Genomic DNA, 19,453 nt, shown 5'->3' with positions numbered 1-19,453 from the left:
CTGTGGAATGGAATTTTCATAATTATGATGTGAAGATGATGTGTGAATTCAGCCCAAAGGTTTAACTGTGCAGAAATTTTCAGTATAGCGTTGGCTCTTCTGTTTTTGGATACCTGGCACAGGAAAATCTTGACTTACTTGTGAACAAGTGGGCATCAACTGCCCACTGCAGACACAGCCTTTACAGCTTGGTAGGAGTTTAGTGATTGTTTTATAGGAGAACATAATTTGGGGAATATTTTGTCTTTTTTTTCCTTCTGTTTCTCTAAGCAAAAGAGCTCTCCTATCTTTCTGTTGCTTTGTTTAACCAGATACTTGAATGTGGTTTTATACAGCAGCTGGATTCTTTATTCAACTACCTCACTAATACTGGTTTTATGAATGCTTTGTAAGGTACATTGCGTACTCACCCTGCAAAAACCTTTGCATGTCCCCTTTCCTGATAAGCAAGATAGCATTTCTCTCTCTAATAATTAAACAAAATTAATATACAGTTTCACTGAATGTGGTTGAAGATGCATCACTAATGTGGACACCAACCATTAAAGTGCTAGGTGTAGGGGATGCGTTGACCTCAATAAACATTTGGAATATTTCCTTTTTGCTGTATTTGCCATGACAGGAAGTGCAAATTGGCAGGAGGGGTGTGTTGGGGGGATGCTCACAATAAAATTCTACATCTGCTGCCATGCAAAAGTTGTGATCGCTATTGATGTCGTATGCTGTGTCAGTCTGTGCTGCTCATGATTTTCTGATTGTGTATCTGGGTGGCCAGAGCGTAAGCTTCTAGATTGGGTCTGAGTGTCAATGTGTGTAGCACCGTTGTAGCATCTGTATCCGTTGGGTGGATTGGGAGAACACAAAACAGTTGCGCAGCGTTCCAGTTCACTGGCTAGTTGTTCGTTTGAAGTGTGAAAACACTACAACTTCTGATGGTTTCTTTCTGCTGCTAGTGATGCATCTCTTAAAACATGCAGTAAAAATGCTTGCTCGTGATTCAATCCATGTATTTCAGACAAGCGAATTAACTCTTAAAATGCAGCAGCAATGGAGGCTAGTGCGTCAAGAGGAGAAGATTTGATCTATTCACGCTTTTTTCCCCCCTCTTTTGACTAACTTAACAGCATGTCATGAAATCGCTGGCATAATGCATTCAGAGCACGTTGCGTTTCAGGGATGCTTAAAGTATCTGTCCGTGTGTCGGATTGTAAAGTGCTTTGAGAACTAACCCACGAGAAATGATGATGATTTTGCAGGAAGCGGTATGATAAGGCTGAGTCGGAGTACGTGGCAGCCAAGCTGGACCTCCAACACAAGACGGAGATTAAGGAGCACCTCACGGAGCACCTGTGCACAATCATACAGCAGAACGAACTCCGCAAGGCCAGGAAGCTGGAGGAGTTAATGCAGCAGCTGGAAGTGGAGGCAGATGAGGAAAATCTGGAACTTGAGATAGAGGTGGAGCGGATGCTGCAGCAGCAGGAGGCAGAAGCAGGGAGACAAGTCAGCCAGTCGCACGGTCATGCTGGGCTGGCTAAGGAAAACCCCACTCCCAGTGTTACAGCAAAGGAGAGCGAGCATGCTAACCGTGGTGTTGCTTCTCCTGCTATCTCTGAACAATTGCAGTCTGAAAACTCTGGTACCAAATCCCTCTCCAATATGGACAGCCAGCCTCAAGCAGTAAATGTGACTCCAGGAGACTCCCCAGCTTGCTCTGATACATGACTACTGCATTCAGACAAGCCATCCGGTTATGGATTAAATACTCTTTGCGGGCTTGTGGGCTATATGTTATATCTCTGGGCTTCTGCAGTGCCAGTAATATGCACTTCATCTCTCTTTTCCTTTAATTTTGTTTCAAATTTTACAGGCTCTTTTGGTTTTCTTTTGCAGAACCCTTTTTTGGGGATCACCATCTGTCCTCGTCATTCTGATTTTTTAGCTTCATTTCTAATGCCCTCTTCACAGGGCTTTGTACCTTCTTGAATCAGGATGCTCAAAGGTGAAGAGTAGGGTATTTCTAAAGGCTTTTCTGTGTATTGATATCACAGATAACCTGTTCCAAACAGCGTGCAAGAGATACATATCTACAGGAGAAAACATTGCAACTTACTCACTTATGCTGCTTTTAAACACACTTTTCTCCTGACAAATGCAATGGGATGTTTATCTTCCTTTGTATGCATAAAGCATTAGTTTTCAACGGTTTTTAATCCTGTCAAACCCAAGCACATGCTTTAAATATCTTCATAGCTGATACTCTTTCCTGTACCTGATTGAAAGGAAATTCACATATTGAGGCAAATTGCAAAGTTAATTGTAATATTTCCTATTTATCACTTTGCCTGTTTCTTTCAGATAATGCTAGATCACACAAAGCTACATGTTCATAACAAATTGTCTATGAACTCACCGCAGCTATGGTTTAAATAAGACGGTGGGCGACAGTTTAAGACATGGCAGAATCTACAGTGTAGAAGTAGAAACACAGAAGAGAGAGTGTTATGATTAAAGCTCTTTCTTTATAAATGTTTTTCTTTATTGTTGTTGCCTCAAAATACCAGTAATCAGCAGGGACCGTGTAATGAATAATTCCAACATTATATTGGAATTGAGCCTGTTGTCATGTAATGATCAATGCATTCTCTTGCCTGAAGAGTGGGTTTGTACCCCACAAGAAGTTCAGCTATTTGCCTGTTGTTGCTGAAAGGCTTTAAAAAGCTATTCCAGGTGGAGAAAGTCTCAGGAATTCAAATAGAGGACATATGAAAACCTCCCATAGACTGATGCAGCTGCAAACCTTGGGGACAGCATTCATAGCTATCCGCTTTGTAACAGAGGAAGGCTGCTTTCCTTGTGGAAATGTTTTCTGTAATACCTGAGCTGAACGTGTCAGAATTTATGAATGAGTTGCTGAGTGACGCCATCAAGTATATAAACAGGACACCGATTGTCTCTGTGGCTTTAATAGTGGAAAAAACGTGTCACTACATTTTTATTCTATTAATAAATCAGTGCATCTTCTGTGCAGTGTGTTTGCTTTCAGTTTTGATATCTGATACTAATGCATGCATCCAAGACTGTTTTTCCACAGGAGGTGATAAATGACGGAATCAGATACGTCCTTTGGCAACTTTCCTCTATGAAAGGAAAACCTCGAAGAAGGCTGTTCCAAAATATAAAAATGTATGGAGCAAAGACATGGCAGCATACCGCTTTGCAGGAATTTTTTCAACTAACTGTGGCCCAAGGTAGCAGTGGAAAATCTACAGGAAAACTTTCTCCTGTACACAGGAGAAAGAAGGATAAATCTTTTTCTAGAGAAGCCACTCATGATCAGGGCTGATTCAAGTTAAAAAACTCCAAAGCAACCTTCGAGATACACATGAAGCGCTGCTGTGTTGCTGATACACTGTGTTCCCTGTTATTATGCTGAAACAAGTTGACCTAAAAAACAAATATTTGATTGTATTTTGAAAAAAAATGTGACTGACTTCCTTGGCTCTGTCTGCAATTGCAGAGCAGCTTATAGCAACCTGATTTTGGTTTTCAAAACTGGATACCAGTAAGTGCAATAATAATTTAATTGTACCATTTGTGTTTTCATCCTCTGCAGCTGTCCCCAGTTGCTCCTCAAGAGAATCTTAAGTTCTAGTGGATAGGTCTGTTCCTCATTACAGTTGCGTTCAGCTCGTCGGGGGACGTAAAGAAGAGCATCTGACAGAAGATTTGAATTGTAATGGTATTTACAAAATGCAAATGCATATGCTTTGGGGTGCAATTTGTGGGTCTATGGTAGGCTAACATGTTGAAATAGTCCTACTGATTGCACCTTGTTGTGATACAAGTCCTGTCTGAATTCCTCAAACCAAAAAAAGGTGGAAAAATACAAGCCTGAAGATCTTTTTGACAACCACTTAGGAATATGAGTTTCCTAGAAGGGAGTAAGTTTATATCCAACTGAAAGGCTTAAAAGATGAAAAATTCTCATGTGCCATCCTGGTAGGGCTGGTACTGTTTGTGCCTCTTGGGGAAAATGTTATTGTTAGAATCAGCAGTTTCTCTTACTAGTTCCTCATCGAAGTTCTGGCCAGTTCTATCTGTGTTTAACTTCTGAGCTTGCAATATGAAGCAAACTGGCTGGAAGCCATATGAAAAACCATATGAAATAACAATAGGCAGCCTCGCACTTGCTTGCTCTCCCTAGACAGGAAGCTCAAGAGTTAAATTGTTTGATCTGAGTTATGAAGCCTTTCTCTGACGTGTGATATAAACCACTACCGTGGTGTCAGTTCCACTTTGGAAATTCGCAAATGTTTTGATGGGTGCCAGTGTGCCGGTTTAACATTCCCCCTATCCCGGAGCCAAGCAGTCCAGTTGTAATTGTAACAACATGTGTGCTGGTCAGAAATGCCAGGAGATGATTTTGGTGCAACAAAAGGGTTGGTTTTTTTTCCTTGCTTTTCCTTGAAGGAAATGGAACAGTTGGAATTGAGGCTCTTCAAGCAAAAGCCATTTCTACCTTTGCAGTAGTCGATGCGCTTTATTGTGTTTGGTTCTGCTGCTGCTGGAGTGCATCAAAGGCAGGTGCGCTGTCCACTCAGCGTGTTGTACCTCTTCAGAAAAGTGGGAAACTGCAAAATTCAGCCTACATCAGGAATGGGTAGGCAGATTTAAAAATGAGGGCCTCTTGCATGTGTAGGTAGAAATCTGAATGTGGAAGGTGCTGGGGTTGAACACCCCTGGCAGGGGAAGAGAAGCGACGTATGATATCTGACAGTAACGCCGCAGGGCTCATCACGGGGGACTCGCCTTCTCCTGCGGCAGTGTAGGCATTTCTGTTGGGCCACTGCATTGCTATTATGGGAAGAAGTAGAAAACACCGATGTGTACCACTGTGAGAACGTTACAAAACGCAATGTAATTGCCCGTGTTGCAGTTTGGCCAGGATGTTGGGATTAACACTCCCTCCTCTGTCAAGAAATGCTTAAATGAGCACAGATGGTCATGGCTGAGACAAAATCGCATAACTCCAGCAGTCTAGGGTTCCCATGGATGTCTAGTGCGTGGTGTAAAACACTTGGACAATCCCCAATCTGATTGTGTATCCAGCCAGCTGAAGTTGGGCTCTCAGGAGGCTTCAGCTTAGGGTAGCTGTCTGGGGAGAGACTTAAGTTCTCAGTCAGCCATGCTTCTTCCTAATACCTTCTGCGATGTACTGGAGCCTTTCCTTTGAGCCTGTATCCCATCTAAACACAACAAGGATAGACTAGCGAGAGTGAAAAGCAGTGACTGGGCTAGTGGCTGGAGTGCTGCCTTTTCTGACAAGCACTGTTAAGAATGTGCTAGAAAGGATCACTGATGGGAAAGTTATTCAATTTGGGGGAAGTTCTGGATCCAAAGGAAGGGGCAGAGCACTACCAAATTGCTTTCCATGCTGGGATTCACTCTGTTCTGCATTTTTTATTTAGGACAGTAGGATCTACAGACTTTCTGTTCTTTGTAAAGGTTCAAAAAAGGATGAAAACCTCTGTGATGTGGATTTTCCCAGCCTGAGGCCTGCTACTTTACCAGACTTCCCTTTGTGGGGTCTGCGAGCAGCTGTCGGTCCTGGCCTGTTCAGTGCTTGGGTGTGATTCTGTGTAGACATGGTGGCTTGGGTCAAGACTAGCTAAGGCATCTCTCTGCTCTGCTCTAGTGCATGTCCTAGCTGTGTATAAAGGTTCATACAGTGGTCAAGAGCTAGATAAAGTTTTTCTGCAGGCCTGATTCAGCCCCAGAATCTTGTGTTTGACACTTTGGTATTATATCGTGGCCCCTTTTCTATCTCTGTGCACGTGGGCAGGTGTGGGCTACAAGGGACAATGGGTTTTGCCAGTGGCAATGCAAACAGGGTGTAGAGATGTAGGCTGGTATAATCGAAACCACATGCTTGTTAAGTGCCCTATTTAGGCTTGTCTGCATGGTCCTATTAAAGCGAGTGTTGGCTCCTTTGATGGGGCACGAGACTGGTTTCCTTCATCATTTCCCCCTGATTTATGTTCCAGCAGCAAACTTGTACGTCAGTGGAGAAAGACCAAGTAATGAGAGAAGTTAGCCAAGCCTCACCCCCTCGGCATCATAGGACATCAGATCCTTCAAATCCTTGCCTTTGGCAGCCTGTTAGTTACAGGGTTTAAATCATGCCTTTTAAGATGTGGGTAGAGACGCTAAAAAGGTTGGGCCTTTCTGAATTAGGGCCTGGATTGTGTAGTTAGAGTCATTTTCTCAATTAGCTAAATATAAATCAACGTAACGAGGCGCTCGGGAGCATTGGGCAGGTTTAGTACCTTGTCTCTCCTGCCTCTGTCCGTACCACTCCCACCTGCTTGTTGGGCTGATCAGCCAGTGATTTTATTTTTCCACACCGCCGGAGCTGGGTTTTAGTGTCTGAATCTGTTCTCACACTTGGCACACGTGTGAGAGGTGATAACTGGGAGAAAAAGGTCTTGTGCAGTAAGTACAGCGGTGCTGGCAGTGATCGAGCAGTCCCAGCAGCCTGTGTCACGCCATCCTTCAGAGGCTGGGGACAGCGTCCTGTTGAATAGGAAATGGCTGGTGGCACGAGCTCAGAAAATGTAGCACCAGTTGGGATGCCTTTCAACGTGACATCCAGGACTGGAAAGCACGTCTGCGAGCCAGGCACTGCGTTTGTATGCTGGGTAGCCAAGCCAAAACCTTTCCAGGGCTGTGCCATGTAAGGCCTGTGCTGTTTTCCAGAGACTGCTGGATAATTGAAATGGAATGGGGGCCCTGCCAGCACAGTTCAGCCCCGTCTTCTGGTGGAGCACTGGGATCCATCTGAGCAGGCATCCACAGAAAAACTTAGAGATGCCTTGCAGAAAAGAATGAAACCCCAAGAGCTGGGAGAACCCATTTTGTGCCTTGTGATCCCATTGGAGTGGATATAAATCATTCAGTGTGAAAGCTGCAGGGCTCAGGATGCTTCTCCAGTCCCTTGCATCTTGAAAAATGGGAGAGGAAGTGGAAAGGGAGCTGAATAAAGAAAGGAGCAGAAACATGGTTCACCCAAATCGTGCATGGCCTGAAGCAGTGGCCTTCCCTGCATCTGACTCTTGAGTGCTGGAGTTGAATAGGACAAAAAACACCACACCAGGCTTGACTGCTGTGTGTAATAAAGGTGAAACGTGGGCCATAAATAAATCACTGAATGATGGGCCTCTCTGGCTTTCCCCATGCAGAAATTCTTACTCTTCTCTGAAGCAGTTAGCAGTGCATTTGAACAGATGATCGATCCTGTGGTGTGAGCCTCTCATGTTGTTATCAGTGCTGAATCTGACACTTGAAATGTCTCTCTAGCATTTCTTTTCTCAGTCAGTAGTAATGGGGCTTTGCTCTGATTGCAGATGTTTTGTGGAGCCATGGGAGTCGTTCCTAGGTAGCAGGTAATGGCAGCTCACCGTTGGTGTGACTCCTTCACCAAGGGATGGAGCTAGGGGTCCTGCAGATGCTATCCTGGCAAGCCGTGTTGTCTTGCTCTCTCCCTTTCTCCGTGTGGAAGGGTAACAGGTTGGCTATTCCTCAGGTTGGTAGTTTGGGCAACAAGCTTTATAAACTCCCTGGAGACCCACACTGTGTGCCTGTGCTGAAATCTGTGCTGAGTATTCTCACTGTCTTTGCAACATGAGCTAGAGTGACATAGCTGTGTCTTTGCAGGCTCAAGTCACTTTTTCTGTTTCCAGCACAGACAGATCCTCTGTCCCAAGGATGAGTTAATACAATTCAGACATCATCTTTTATAAAGTTTCCCAGTGTGGATTGGAATTAGGTTTCTCAGTCTCACACAAAACCCTGCATCATGTTCTGGGGAGTTTTGTAGCTGTTTAAGTGATGACTCTTGTTGCTGATTGTGCATATTCCATTGCCTGCAGCGCTGGTGGTATCCTAGGGGCTGTGCCTCTATCTTCGCTATCGTGTGAGCTGCAGCTGGTCCCATGTTTTGGTGGTTAGCTTCATGGCAGAGAAGATAATGCTGTTTGGCATAAGGATGTGCTCATAAAGAACTAGGTCCATTCCAGCATTTTTCTAACATGCTTCTCTGATCCTCCAAGAAGAACATCTTGCAGCTGTTTAAAAAGTCAGGCCTGGTTCTCTGCAGGATTTTCTTCTTGCCTCCAGATCTCTCTCTCACTTTTTTCTCTCTTTTTTTTTTTAACCAGTCTGCTAAAATACCACTTGTTTTCTTTTCTGCTTTCCTCAAATCAAAATATTTAGCCATGTACTTTTCTCCGTGACATCCCACTGCATCCCCTAACTACTGTGGAGTGTCCATCAGCCTCACTGACACTAACCAGCTCTGCAGGAAGCCAGCACTGCCAAGCAGGCAGGCTCCTGCTCCTGGACTTGCTCAGCATATCTGGTACTGTCAGTGACAGTCCCTTTATGAATCTCTTGGGGGTGACGCTCTCGCTGGCAGAACCCGAGAAGCTAGGAGGATACTTTTGTTGGCCTGGAACCTGCAGAATGTCATGCTTGGACATTCATGATGCTCCCTTCTGGCCTTGACATCCACAAAGCTAAACCTGCTTCCCATAGAGGGGACTCACGATTCGCTTTTCGAGACCTCGTCTATCTCCTCTGCCCATAGTACCTGCAACACTGCAGGCTCATTACTCAAACCCTCCCAAGACACCAGGTTTTCCCCTTCCACCAGTTTGGCTTCCCCTTTGCAGCAGCTGCCGAGAAACTTCCTGGACCCGTCTGTCCTCCAGGCTAGGCATCGAACCAGGGCTCCTCGGAGGCATTAGGCTGAGCAGAAGGTGGGGGAGCACAAGGTGGTACTGCAAAGGCTTTGATTCAAAGAACTGAAACTCACTAGAAATAAACTCAGAGACAGCTTCAGAAGCCCAGGTCCCCGCTGTTCTTCCCGCTTCTCCTGTGCTTTTGGGTCACACGCATTGAACTATTACACCCTAAACGCTTGCACTCAGAAATCTTTGCTCTCACCATGTCTGCGACCCCAGAAGGGTCTGTTTTGAGTTGGTCACCTCTGGAGAGGTGACAGATGATAACGCATCTGGGCAATCCTGGAGAGAGCCAAAGGGAGGCTTCCTGATGGGGGCGAGGCCTGGGGGAGGCATTTGGGACGGCTGCCATCCACAAACACATCAAAGGTGCGAATGGCTTTTATCAAGAGGCAATAAAACTTTAATCCAAAGCCCACTTTAATGTATTTGCCACATATTTAAAAGGGAACTGATTTCAGAAATGCTTTTGAGAGTTTTAAAAATTCTCCTAGACCTGTGTCTTACAACTCTCTCCTCTCTGGAAACCTGATGCTTTTGTTTCTGGGATCCCAGATGTTCGGGACTGGCAACTAAGGCAAGAACAAGAACTAAAACCATTTGAAAACCTCTTCTGCAACATGGGTACAAATAGCTTTTTTTGCTCTAAGCCTCTGTTAAACTGTTTTGTGCTTAGTTTTTAAATCAGACCAAGCTTATAGCAGATAACATCTCAGTCAGAAAGTGAGACATCTTCCATTCAGTTGTCAAAAGTTCCCCAATTCCAACTCGGTAGGGCTGCAAGACACTGGCCTTGTGACCTGCTGGGGTGCTTGCCTCTCCTGCGGATCTTTAGGCCAGTCCTATTTTAGCGGAAGAAATCTGTCTTTGTTTGGGACAGCAAGAGCAATTCCCTGGCAAGATCTGAGGATCTGTAGGCTTTCTCATTTTTTTTCTTTTTCTGTGAGAGAGTTTAAACATCGCTGCTTTCATTTGGAAAGGGCGAGTGACTTTCCCATGCTGTAATACCCAGCGAGTGTTGAGAGAATGTGGTTACATAAAACCATATTTTTAATACAACCGACAGACTGTCTTGAGAGCTAAGTGTTTTTTGACAGTTTTTATGCACCTGTTAATTCAAAGCTCTTAACATGTGCCAGTTAAAAAGAGCCAGGCACTAAAACATCCACCCTGTGGACTGCAGGGGCTCAGCTGCACACCAGAGCACAGGGAAGCCGTGCAAGGTAGAAACGTGGCTTCTCTTACAGGACCGAATGGTACATGACTGATGCAGCTCACAGCTTTTGTTTCCCAGTCCTGCTTGGCCTTGAAGAATCCTCCTTCCACCCTGGACCTGAAGATCAGCTGATGTTCCCTTGGGTTGCTTTAGTATACTTTTCCCAGCTATTGTGGGAAAAACTCATGGAGTGGTCACTCCACGCACAGAGGAGGCATACAGTCTGCTTAGGCATAGCTTTACTACCAATAACATGAGGTAAAGTCCTTCTCCTCAGACTTTTCCTTCCTCTCCACCCCTTTAATACCATCCAACCTCCAGTTTAGAGATTTTCTCAGGGCCTCTGGCACTCTGCTTCCACTCAGGGCTTTCTCCTCTCACCCTACCTGTTCACATCCCATCTCCACAGAGTTTTGGCTGGCCATCCATGCTTTGGGTCACCTGGTGGCCTCATTCCTGTGGAGAAGAGCTTGAAAATCCAGCTCAGTTGTAACATAATGGTTCGAAAAAAACAGGAGGTGGATACAACAAAAACAAGAAGGCTTGAGAATTTTAAATACTTGCAGGTGCTGATACAGGAGTTTCTGTGGTAAAATGACCAGCTAACTCCGAAACAAGAGGCCGCTTATTTTTTAAACAAGCCCTAGGCATTTGCAACTGTGCATTTGGTATGTGTTTGTGTGTGTAAGGTGGGGTGAAACACATTCCACTTCCAATTTTCTGCTGTATAAACTAGTCAAGTCCTCACCTGATAACTGCACTGCCATCAGGAGGTGGTGCTTGGGGCATCTTTGGACCTTCCCTTGGTCTCAAGGCCAAGAGGGGTGATAGTTTCTAGTGTTAAGGCCAAAGGTTTGGGCTCTGAAGAATCAGAGCGCAGCAGAGGTGTGTGAAGGCCAGGGAGAAACATCCCATAGGGTTGGAGATACGGGGTGAGGAGAGAGGAGAATTGGGCCTGGCTTCTTCTGCGCCCCAGGCATGTTGGGGTATTTCAGGTAAGGTATGGCATTTATTTTGAAGTTCAGGCGAATCCAACACTGTTGTCCTAGCTGGCTTACAAGGGGGCAGCAGGTTTGCCTGTGGCCGTGAGAGTAACGGGAGTTGGCCCTCACCCAAACTGAATTGTCCTCAGGGAGAAGGGGAAGGTGCTGTCAGGGCACACAAGAGGATATGTGTGAAGGGGAAGGGTGCCTGCATGTTTTTGAGCCCTAGCTGAAGGATCGTAGCAAGGGACTATGGCTGGGACTCTTCTGTGGGATGGGTTTATGCGATGGTGCTGAGCATCAGTGCTGTTTCGTGCATCTCTGCTAAGAGACACAAATCCCTTTCCCCACAGGCTCTGCCTGGTTTGAACATATGGATTGATTGCTTGAGAGTGGGAAAACTCACCATGAATAACTCGTCAGGACTGTAGTGGTGTCTCTGAACGCCGCGTGTGAGCTTGAAGTGGTGTGAAGGGTTTTTTGAGAAGGAAACACTGGATGAGGACTTGTCAGCCAAGCATCTGAGAGGGCGATAGATGAGGTTAGGATTCCACATCACTAACACTCCGCTTGTGTACTGCAAAATCACCTGGCAGGACAAATGTGATCCAGATCAGGTGTGTGCGCGCTGTTGCTTTGTGTTGAATTAGCTAGAACATGCTATATAGTGTTTATATTGGCTTCATGTTTTACACTGACGGCAGGAAGACATACGATACCCCATCTGGCATGAATTCTGTTAGACTGAAGTTACCCCATAACAGTTCAGAGGATAAATTTGACCGGTCAGAATGGTATACACTAGATCAATGTTTTGCTGCATGGGGTCGCAGCAGCTTTAATCCAGTCTGTTCACCCTCAAACAAAACTTTGTCTCATGCAGTCTCATGCTCATGGGGATGTTTCCTTGTAGAAGTGTGAGTTCTGAGCCTGCTGAAAGGTTACAGCAATGTTAAGGTGGTTTCTTAGATTGCTACTTCAATAATTGCTGTGTGTGGACTTGACCTGTAAGAGTACGTCTTCTTGGGGTGCACCTTCAGTGCCACTCAGGATTAAGGTGCTGGTAGGGAGGCCTCCTTTTCTGGAATGACAAAGTTGGAAAGGATTTCAAGATGTCTTCTAACTGGCAGCCACAACCATGTCCATCCTGTCTGTCCTGACAGATAATTGTCTGATAGCTCCTGCGCCCTGCGGTGATGGAGAATCGGTCTTTCAGGAGGCATTTACCCCAAGACCTAATTTGAACCTGTATTGCTGCAGCTTGAACCTGGGTCTTCTTGTCCCATTAACTGCATTTAGGAGGATGGTTCTTTATCTTCTCCAAAGCACAGCCCTTTCTCTGCGTTAACCTTTAAAGCATTCACACAGCAGGCTCTGCAGTGAGACAGAAAGTGAAGTATGCACGGTGGGAAGCATCCAAAACTTGTTCAGATCTGCACCGAGTTTCCAACACTAATCGAGCCATCTGTGACTCATCTTCATGCTTGTGCGTCAACTCATGTAGATAGCTTCAGAGCAAAGTGGAGCACTGCATGCACACATGGACAGAAGCACCAGGTCTCCTCATTGTTGTGCTCGTGAGGGCACAGAGCTGTGATGCACCATAAGTTCATAACAAAAGTATGCTGGTTGTTCAGTGCTGTATGCAAGCTCTTAAACGTGCTCAGTTTGCAACTACACGAAAATGAGAAGGCTCATCATCCTTGCTGAGAGCCTAACTACTTTTGAAAACAAGTTGTCTCTCTTTCCATCTGATTTAAATTTGAGAGAACCGCTCCATGTCCCAAAGCTGAGTGATTTTATCACCTCTTCACCAGCCAGAGTACGTGATGACAGATTTCTTGATCAAACTAAAGAGTAACTTTTCTGAGAGAGCTCCCAGTTTTCACCCATCTGAGAAGCCCTGATGTTTGCTTAGCATCCACTCGCCCTTTACTGCAAAGGTGGCTTGCTCTGAGCACAAAAGAGTTCTCTAGGGCTGGAGAGCAAAGGGAGGCTGCAACACGGCCTCCAGATCAAGTCTGGAGGCAGGAGCTTCTTTCATTAAGCTCAAAAGATGTGTAATTTTTTATTGAGGAGCATGTTTTAACTGCATCAGTTAGAAGCACTGGTCATGGGGTAAAATGTGCAAACCTCATTTAGGATGCTCAGATGATTATGTTAATTGCATTGCTTAAAAATGTGCAGAGGAAAATAACATGGTTCTTTTTTTTGCTGGCTTGCTATCCTTTTGAGAGCTTCCTGAAAAGCCCTTCCCTGGATCAGTGATCTTACAGCCAAAAAAACACTTGGCAGAAAGGTGATGCGAATGTGACCTTACACATCAGAAAGCAGCAAAGGACTGGAATGCTGATGCACTTTTCCCAGCTGCTGCCGACAAATTCATTTCCAGGAGAGATGCAGCAGCTGATCTCTCTATCTTGGACAAAGGTTTTCCTTTCCACAGCCCCGTGCAGTAATGACAACAGCAATTTGCAGTGATTCCTTCTGCCCCAGAGTACATTTGTTGCAGACTTCACATCCCCTCATTTAAGGTATCTCCAAGTCCAAGCTGGACAGCTTGATTCCTTCTAAAAGCAAGTGGCAAGTTCAGAGCATGGCTTGATCTTGGGCTGGAATTTCTCACCAGCAGCTTTAGAAGGCTCATTAACTCAGACCTGGAACGGACCTCTGTACAGTAGGAATTGCCTGGTTTAGAATGAAGTTGAACAGCCAGCGCCGCAGGGAGAGCTGTACCGATCGACTCCGTAGGGTTTCTGGCCAGCCATGTCCTGGGGTGAGTGATTGCAACCTGCGTGAATAAAAGATGCACTGTACCGCAGTCAAATTCAGGTACCTGGGGGAGGGGACCAGGGAATTAAGCACTTCTGTTTGTTTGGACCAACACGATCTTAAAATAAGAAGGAATAAATAAATAAATGGATAAACCAGAAATACTGAGTCAACCTAGGACATGGTCTTTAATCTGAAGCACAATGTTCCATTTTACGGTTTAATTTCTTCTTTTCTAGAGTCAGGTTTTTCAATAAAACCTCCAAAAGGCTCATTTCAGAAACACCTACATGAAGTCAACCTCTTTGCTTTGAAAACACTTTGGAATGAAATGTTTTGAAGTTTAAAAAAGAGCCTCCTGTACTAGGGTTGTTGGTTTTGTTTGTTTTTTTGGCAAAAGGTGCTTGTCAGGTTCAACCCAACTTTGTGAATGGTTTATGTCCCTCTGAAATTAAGCCCCGGTCAAAGTTACTGCAGAAATTCACCCGCTGTATCTCTGAATCCACCAAGGGCAAAACGGAGCCTGGGTTTCAACCCGGAGCTGTTCCACCTCCTTGGAATCAGGGAGGAGAACCCAGGGCGTCCTCGTGAAGGAAGCAATTCAGCTCTCGGTAACCAAAACCCAGGTCCTGCTTCCCTTCCAGGAGGAGCTGGAGTCCCCTTGCTGCGCGGGGCCAAAATTCTCATTGTCTCCATCAGGAGTTAAGGCACATCCTGCCACCAAACGAAGAAAATACGTTAAGAGCACGGGCAGAAATGGCCCCAACCCCTTTTATTTATCTGCTTCCAAGAAAAGAAATGAGCACGAGACATGAGCTTTCTTTTCAGGCACTTTCTAATGACTCAGGATGATCCAACAAAACAAACGAGAGCAGCCAGGAGAGCGCTCCGCTCCGAAAGGGCAGAGAAATATTTGCCAATGCAGCAGCTCTGCAAATGTGTGAGGCTGTTAAGCTCCTAATCCCATGTCTTATTTTTATGAATTTTCACACTAGTGGGATATAATGAACGTTGAGCCCAAAGACATTAATTACTCGGGTCCTTTTTTTGAGAGGAATTTCGATGGAGTGTAACGTTTTAAATTACAAGGTGTGAAATAAACTCTACAAAACTTACAGCTTTAGTGGAGGAACTCCAAAATCAAATAAAAATGCAAAACCGCTGATGAAGTCCAATTTACTGTAAAATGCCCTGGATCATGGTGTTCCAGTAATTTTTTTTTCCCTACATACTTTGGTTAAAATAATTTATATCCGCTGCAGTGTTTATGTACCTTAAGCTTTATTTATTAAAGGATATGTATATTTCAAGCCCAGTTTTAATGAGACATGCTGAAATCTGTAAGGTACAGTGCGACTTTTGTTCTAATCAGCACTAAATCTCTTCTCTTTACTTTTTCTGTGTTGAAAACATTCATGTTGGAAGGAAAGAGCCGTGCGTGTGTATAAATTTCAGATATGTATAAATATATATGTAAAGTAACGACCAAAATTTATTTCTCATTCTCTGCCGTTGGGGCAAATACTCTATCGTTGTTCAGTTCGAGCACTTAAAATCACAGACGGATTTTCGTCCTTATTCTTAGAACAGGACAATTACTCTCTTTTTTTAGGCAAATTATTCATTTGCCAAAGATTGTGCTTTAGGTTGGCTGCAAATGTTTGTGAGTTCACATCAGCTTGACGAACTGTTCTGGCAAGGGAAGAAAAAGAAGTCCAAGCGTTTTGGCTTTGTTTTGTAATGAAATGTTTTGAGATTTCATTTCGAAGCAACACTCTTAAACTAAAGTTAACATCAACTAAAAAATGCTCTGGAAACTAAAAAACTTCTTAAAATTGTGAATTAAATGGGGCCTTAGGGATGTTCGCTGGGGGAGTTGTTTTGAAACTTTCTTCCTGTGTTTTCATTCTTGCAAGGCAATAGAAATAATTTTTGCTCAGATAGATGAATTTGAAAACTGTAATGTTTGTGGTCATTTCCGTACAGCGTTAGAAGTAAGTTCTAAAAATTCTGTTAGGTTTCAGGAATTTAATTAAACTTAAGCCCTGGGTTCAAGGCATTGTAGAAAGCCTGGCTGTCGTTGACTCTTGAGGACAAGTTAAGGGTATTTGGCAGCTTAACCTTTACTGATGTTACTGGAACAAAGATACGAAGCTAGCTGTGCAAATGTCCCTTCTAGTGCCTAAACTGCTTTTGAAAATGGTACATAGGTTCCTAAATCCCTAAAATGTAGCACGTAGCACAGAGGTGGTGGGCAGAAAAGCGACTCTCTTTCCTTACAAAACTGGTTTTGATGAAAATGAAAAAGTCCACTGCTGCCAATTTTTGTTTCTACTTAATGAAAGAAGGAAATAGAAAAATCTTTAAAGATGCCAGTCACAAAGACGGCAAAATAAGATCTCTTCTGTTTTTGGAGAAGTGGAAAATGGAAAATTTCTGGTAAAAATCAGCTTTGCTAGGCTTTTGCCCAACTATCTGCGTTTCAGAGGCTATCTGTAAAGCAGAGGAGGTTTCAGGTCTGGTGAACTTGATTTCCTCCCTGCTCTTTCCTCTGCACATAGAGCCACTTCTTTTTCGGATGAAGTTTAAGACACAAGTTCCCAGCGGAGCCAAGTGAAGTCTGGGGGCAGAGGGGGAGATTTTCTCTGTTTCATGGAAAATGTTTGCTTTAGAAGCGAATGCCTTTCTCGAAAGCGAACCCCAAAGCCCAGGAATGGCTGACCAAGGAATTTCAAGGGAGAAACGCTAGGAGTCGGGGAGCAGCGTAATAAAGCACAGGTTTGTTCTGTAACAAATTCCAGCGCTTGTGAGACTTTTTTAGACATATGGAAGTCCATTTAGGAGGAAAATTGGTTGCAGCCGCTGATTCAGAACCTATTGGAATCAGTGGAAACGTTTCTATTGTCTTCTGTCCTGGAGAAATGCTGTTTCTGTCCTTCCTTCCATCCCTAGCCTGAGCTCTCTCTCTGGGCCATATGGAATTCATCTCCCTCAAAGACATGTAAGAGAAGAGTTTTTGGCTGTTTAACGGCATGATGTAGCTATGTGGACAGGAATGGTTGATTTCCACTTGATTGGCTACAAATCAGGTAACCAACGCCTCGCTTTCGAGCGTCTGGCTTCGCAGGAGTTATCTGGGTGCATCTGGCCCTCCTATCGCAGGGCCAAACGTGGCTTTAATCACATCAGCATGCTAATTGCGCCCCGCGAGAAGAGCTCGGAGGAATGAGGGTCTGTGTTTTGACAACCGTCAGATTTCTTTATTGCTGACTGTAATTGCTGGGCTGTCCCTGGGAAGGCGCACTGGTAATTGCTTATCTGGATTGTGCCCCCCTCAGCCAGTTCGGCTCAGTGACTTTTCCAGCATTAAACCCAGGGTCAGGCTGCCTGGGGAGGGTGGGTGAATCCAACCCACCAAGAGCTGATTTTAAAGGCTCGACCCCTGTTTCTCCTTCTGCAATGCAGGTCCCCAGAAATGAAGGGCAAGGAAAGGGACGGATGCTCACAAGCACTCCCATTTCTCCTAGGACATCCACTGCTTTTCTCTCCAGATGTACTTTTGAGCCCCACCATTATCTGCCTCCTACACCTGAGGCCAGGACAGATTCCCACAGAAAGGAATGACAGAGCAAGAAAAGTTGCAGCATCTCAGCCTCTAGATGGGAACACTGATATTTTCAGGCTGGAGCTACGTTTGAAAGAGAGTAAGAGATGAGATGTGGGACAGTGGTGCTTTTCTGACTTCAGACAAGACCCATTTTGCTGGAACCGGTCCGAAAGGGGCCCCGGCCAGGCAGGCAGAACATGTCAGCAGGCAGCTGAGCGAGGCTGCTGGAGCAGGGCTGACACACGGACGCGACAGGCTCCCTGCTGACGGCGGAGGCAGAAACCCGGGCTCTGCAGTTTCTGGAGGAGACGATGACAAAGACGTGAGTGCAGATACCAGGCTGAGATCGGAGGCCTTCAGCTCAGTTCCCTCTGCCACCTCTGACCCGCTGAGCAGCTCAGACAAATCCCTTTCCCTTCCCTGCTTTCCTCCTTCCCTTTCATTCGTGTCTGCCCTGCCCCTCCGCAGCTCCAGGTCCCCTGAGGTGAGCACTGCCTTACCCAGAGGTACAGCTCCTCGCGCCGTGTGAGCCGCCTGTCTCCTCTTCCAGTTTGCGATGGCGGTCCCAGCGCTAGCATCATCTCCAGAGGAAGCATGTGTGCCGACAGGAAAATCTTCCCTGAAAATGATTCTGGGTATCAGATGGCTCTGCTACCCCCCTCTCTCTGCTGAACGGCGAGTTACATGGCAATCTTCTCCGGGTATTCTGGACAATGAATGTGTTTCTTGCCATGTAATTAAATTATCCACTTTAGAAAGAAAAAGATGTGGTTTTGTTCCCATTACAAAAACAAACAAACAAGGACTGATATTTATTACAGGCCAAGGCTACTCAACAAGTGCTTTCTGGAACTCTAATAAATTGCTGAAGAAAGTTTACAGCTGAGCCCTAAAGATGGTTTAGTTTTCCAAGTGGCTGGGATGTATTTATTTCCCATTTTGTTAACCCGCGGCATGGTGAACAGCTTAACGTGCTCTTCCCGGGTTCAGGCGGTGTCAACTCAAACCCATGCTCTTCACCCCGAAACAGTTAACCGCTTTTTAATTAAAACCACGCCAATTATTCATTTTCAAGTTTTGCATTTATTTTCCCCCATTTGCACAGTCTGCTCTTTGGTTTTGCTTCCACTTCATTAAAAACGGCTTCCAAAAAAAAAAAAAAAAGAGGGGAGAAAAACAACCTAAAAACCTCAGCCACACACCCAAACCCAACAGCACAAGTATCCGGCAAGGAGCCTTCCAACCAAACAGCATTTTGGGGTTGAAGGGCATGTATGTGAAGCAAAGGGCAGATATGTGGTGGTCTTGCTTTGTGGCACGAGAAAGCCTGCTCCGTTGAGAAGTGGGCAAAAAGGAGAGGTGAGCCTGATGGTTAGAAAGAAAATGGTAATGCAGGAAACCCTGAGGACATCAGTCTCGAGACTCTGAGGACTGCAGAGGAGATGGAAGACTGGTGACCATCAGGATACCCACATGCAGCAGTTTTGGGATCTCCGTCATGTTCTGGTCGTGTTGCCCGTGCAATGAGAAGCTCAACAGCTCAGCAGTCCGGCCCTGGGACACTCACCCTGCAACAGATTAAACATGCTCTTCATTTTAAACACATCATTTGTGCATGAAGATGAGTGTGGACAGATGTCCCCGAGGGAGCAAGGCACTTAAATCCAAGTTGTTGTTAAGCACATGCTTAAATACTTGGCTGGGTTACTGGACTGGTATTGAAATGTTTGCTTTCAGAGAGAGACCCCAAAACATTAGAAGAGTGACTTTTTTTTTTTCAGTTCATTACCGGGCCTGCCAATGACATCATTCGTTTGCAAGATGAGAAAAAGTGTTTAAATGAGATTAAAAAAAAAAAAAATTAAACAAGACACAATTTTAATGACCACTTACAAAGGAGATTTATGGACATGCATAAAGCTGCTTTCCATTGGAGAGGGACTAAGCTTTTAACAGTTACCTTCCTTTGCATTTTTTCCCTCTTGCAATATAATACCCACAAATATTTGTGAGTTGTGACTGTGCTCCGAAGGGTTAGTCCTCTTCCAGAAAGGGGGGGGGTGGAGGGAGA

General features: G+C 44.9%; 1 protein-coding gene across 2 annotated transcripts in view; it reads left to right on the top strand.

Annotated features, from left to right (window-relative positions):
- Nucleotides 1-19,453, top strand: part of GORAB (golgin, RAB6 interacting) — a 29,237-nt gene that overhangs the window by 6,225 nt on the left and 3,559 nt on the right. Inside the window, exon 5 of one of the 2 annotated variants that reach the window (XM_067001501.1) lies at nucleotides 1,257-3,024. The exons of the other annotated variant lie outside the window; for it this stretch is intronic. Within the exon in view, the coding sequence (XP_066857602.1) occupies nucleotides 1,257-1,725 (469 nt within the window). The 3' untranslated portion in view covers nucleotides 1,726-3,024. Of the gene's footprint in view, nucleotides 1-1,256; nucleotides 3,025-19,453 lie in introns of those variants that run through there. 2 annotated transcript variants of the gene reach the window in all.

The sequence above is a fragment of the Anser cygnoides genome, chromosome 8 (assembly GCF_040182565.1).
Source record: "Anser cygnoides isolate HZ-2024a breed goose chromosome 8, Taihu_goose_T2T_genome, whole genome shotgun sequence".
Taxonomy (NCBI): Eukaryota; Metazoa; Chordata; class Aves; order Anseriformes; family Anatidae; genus Anser; species Anser cygnoides.
Note: the sequence above shows the minus strand (reverse complement) of the source record. Positions and strands in the feature narration are given on the sequence as shown.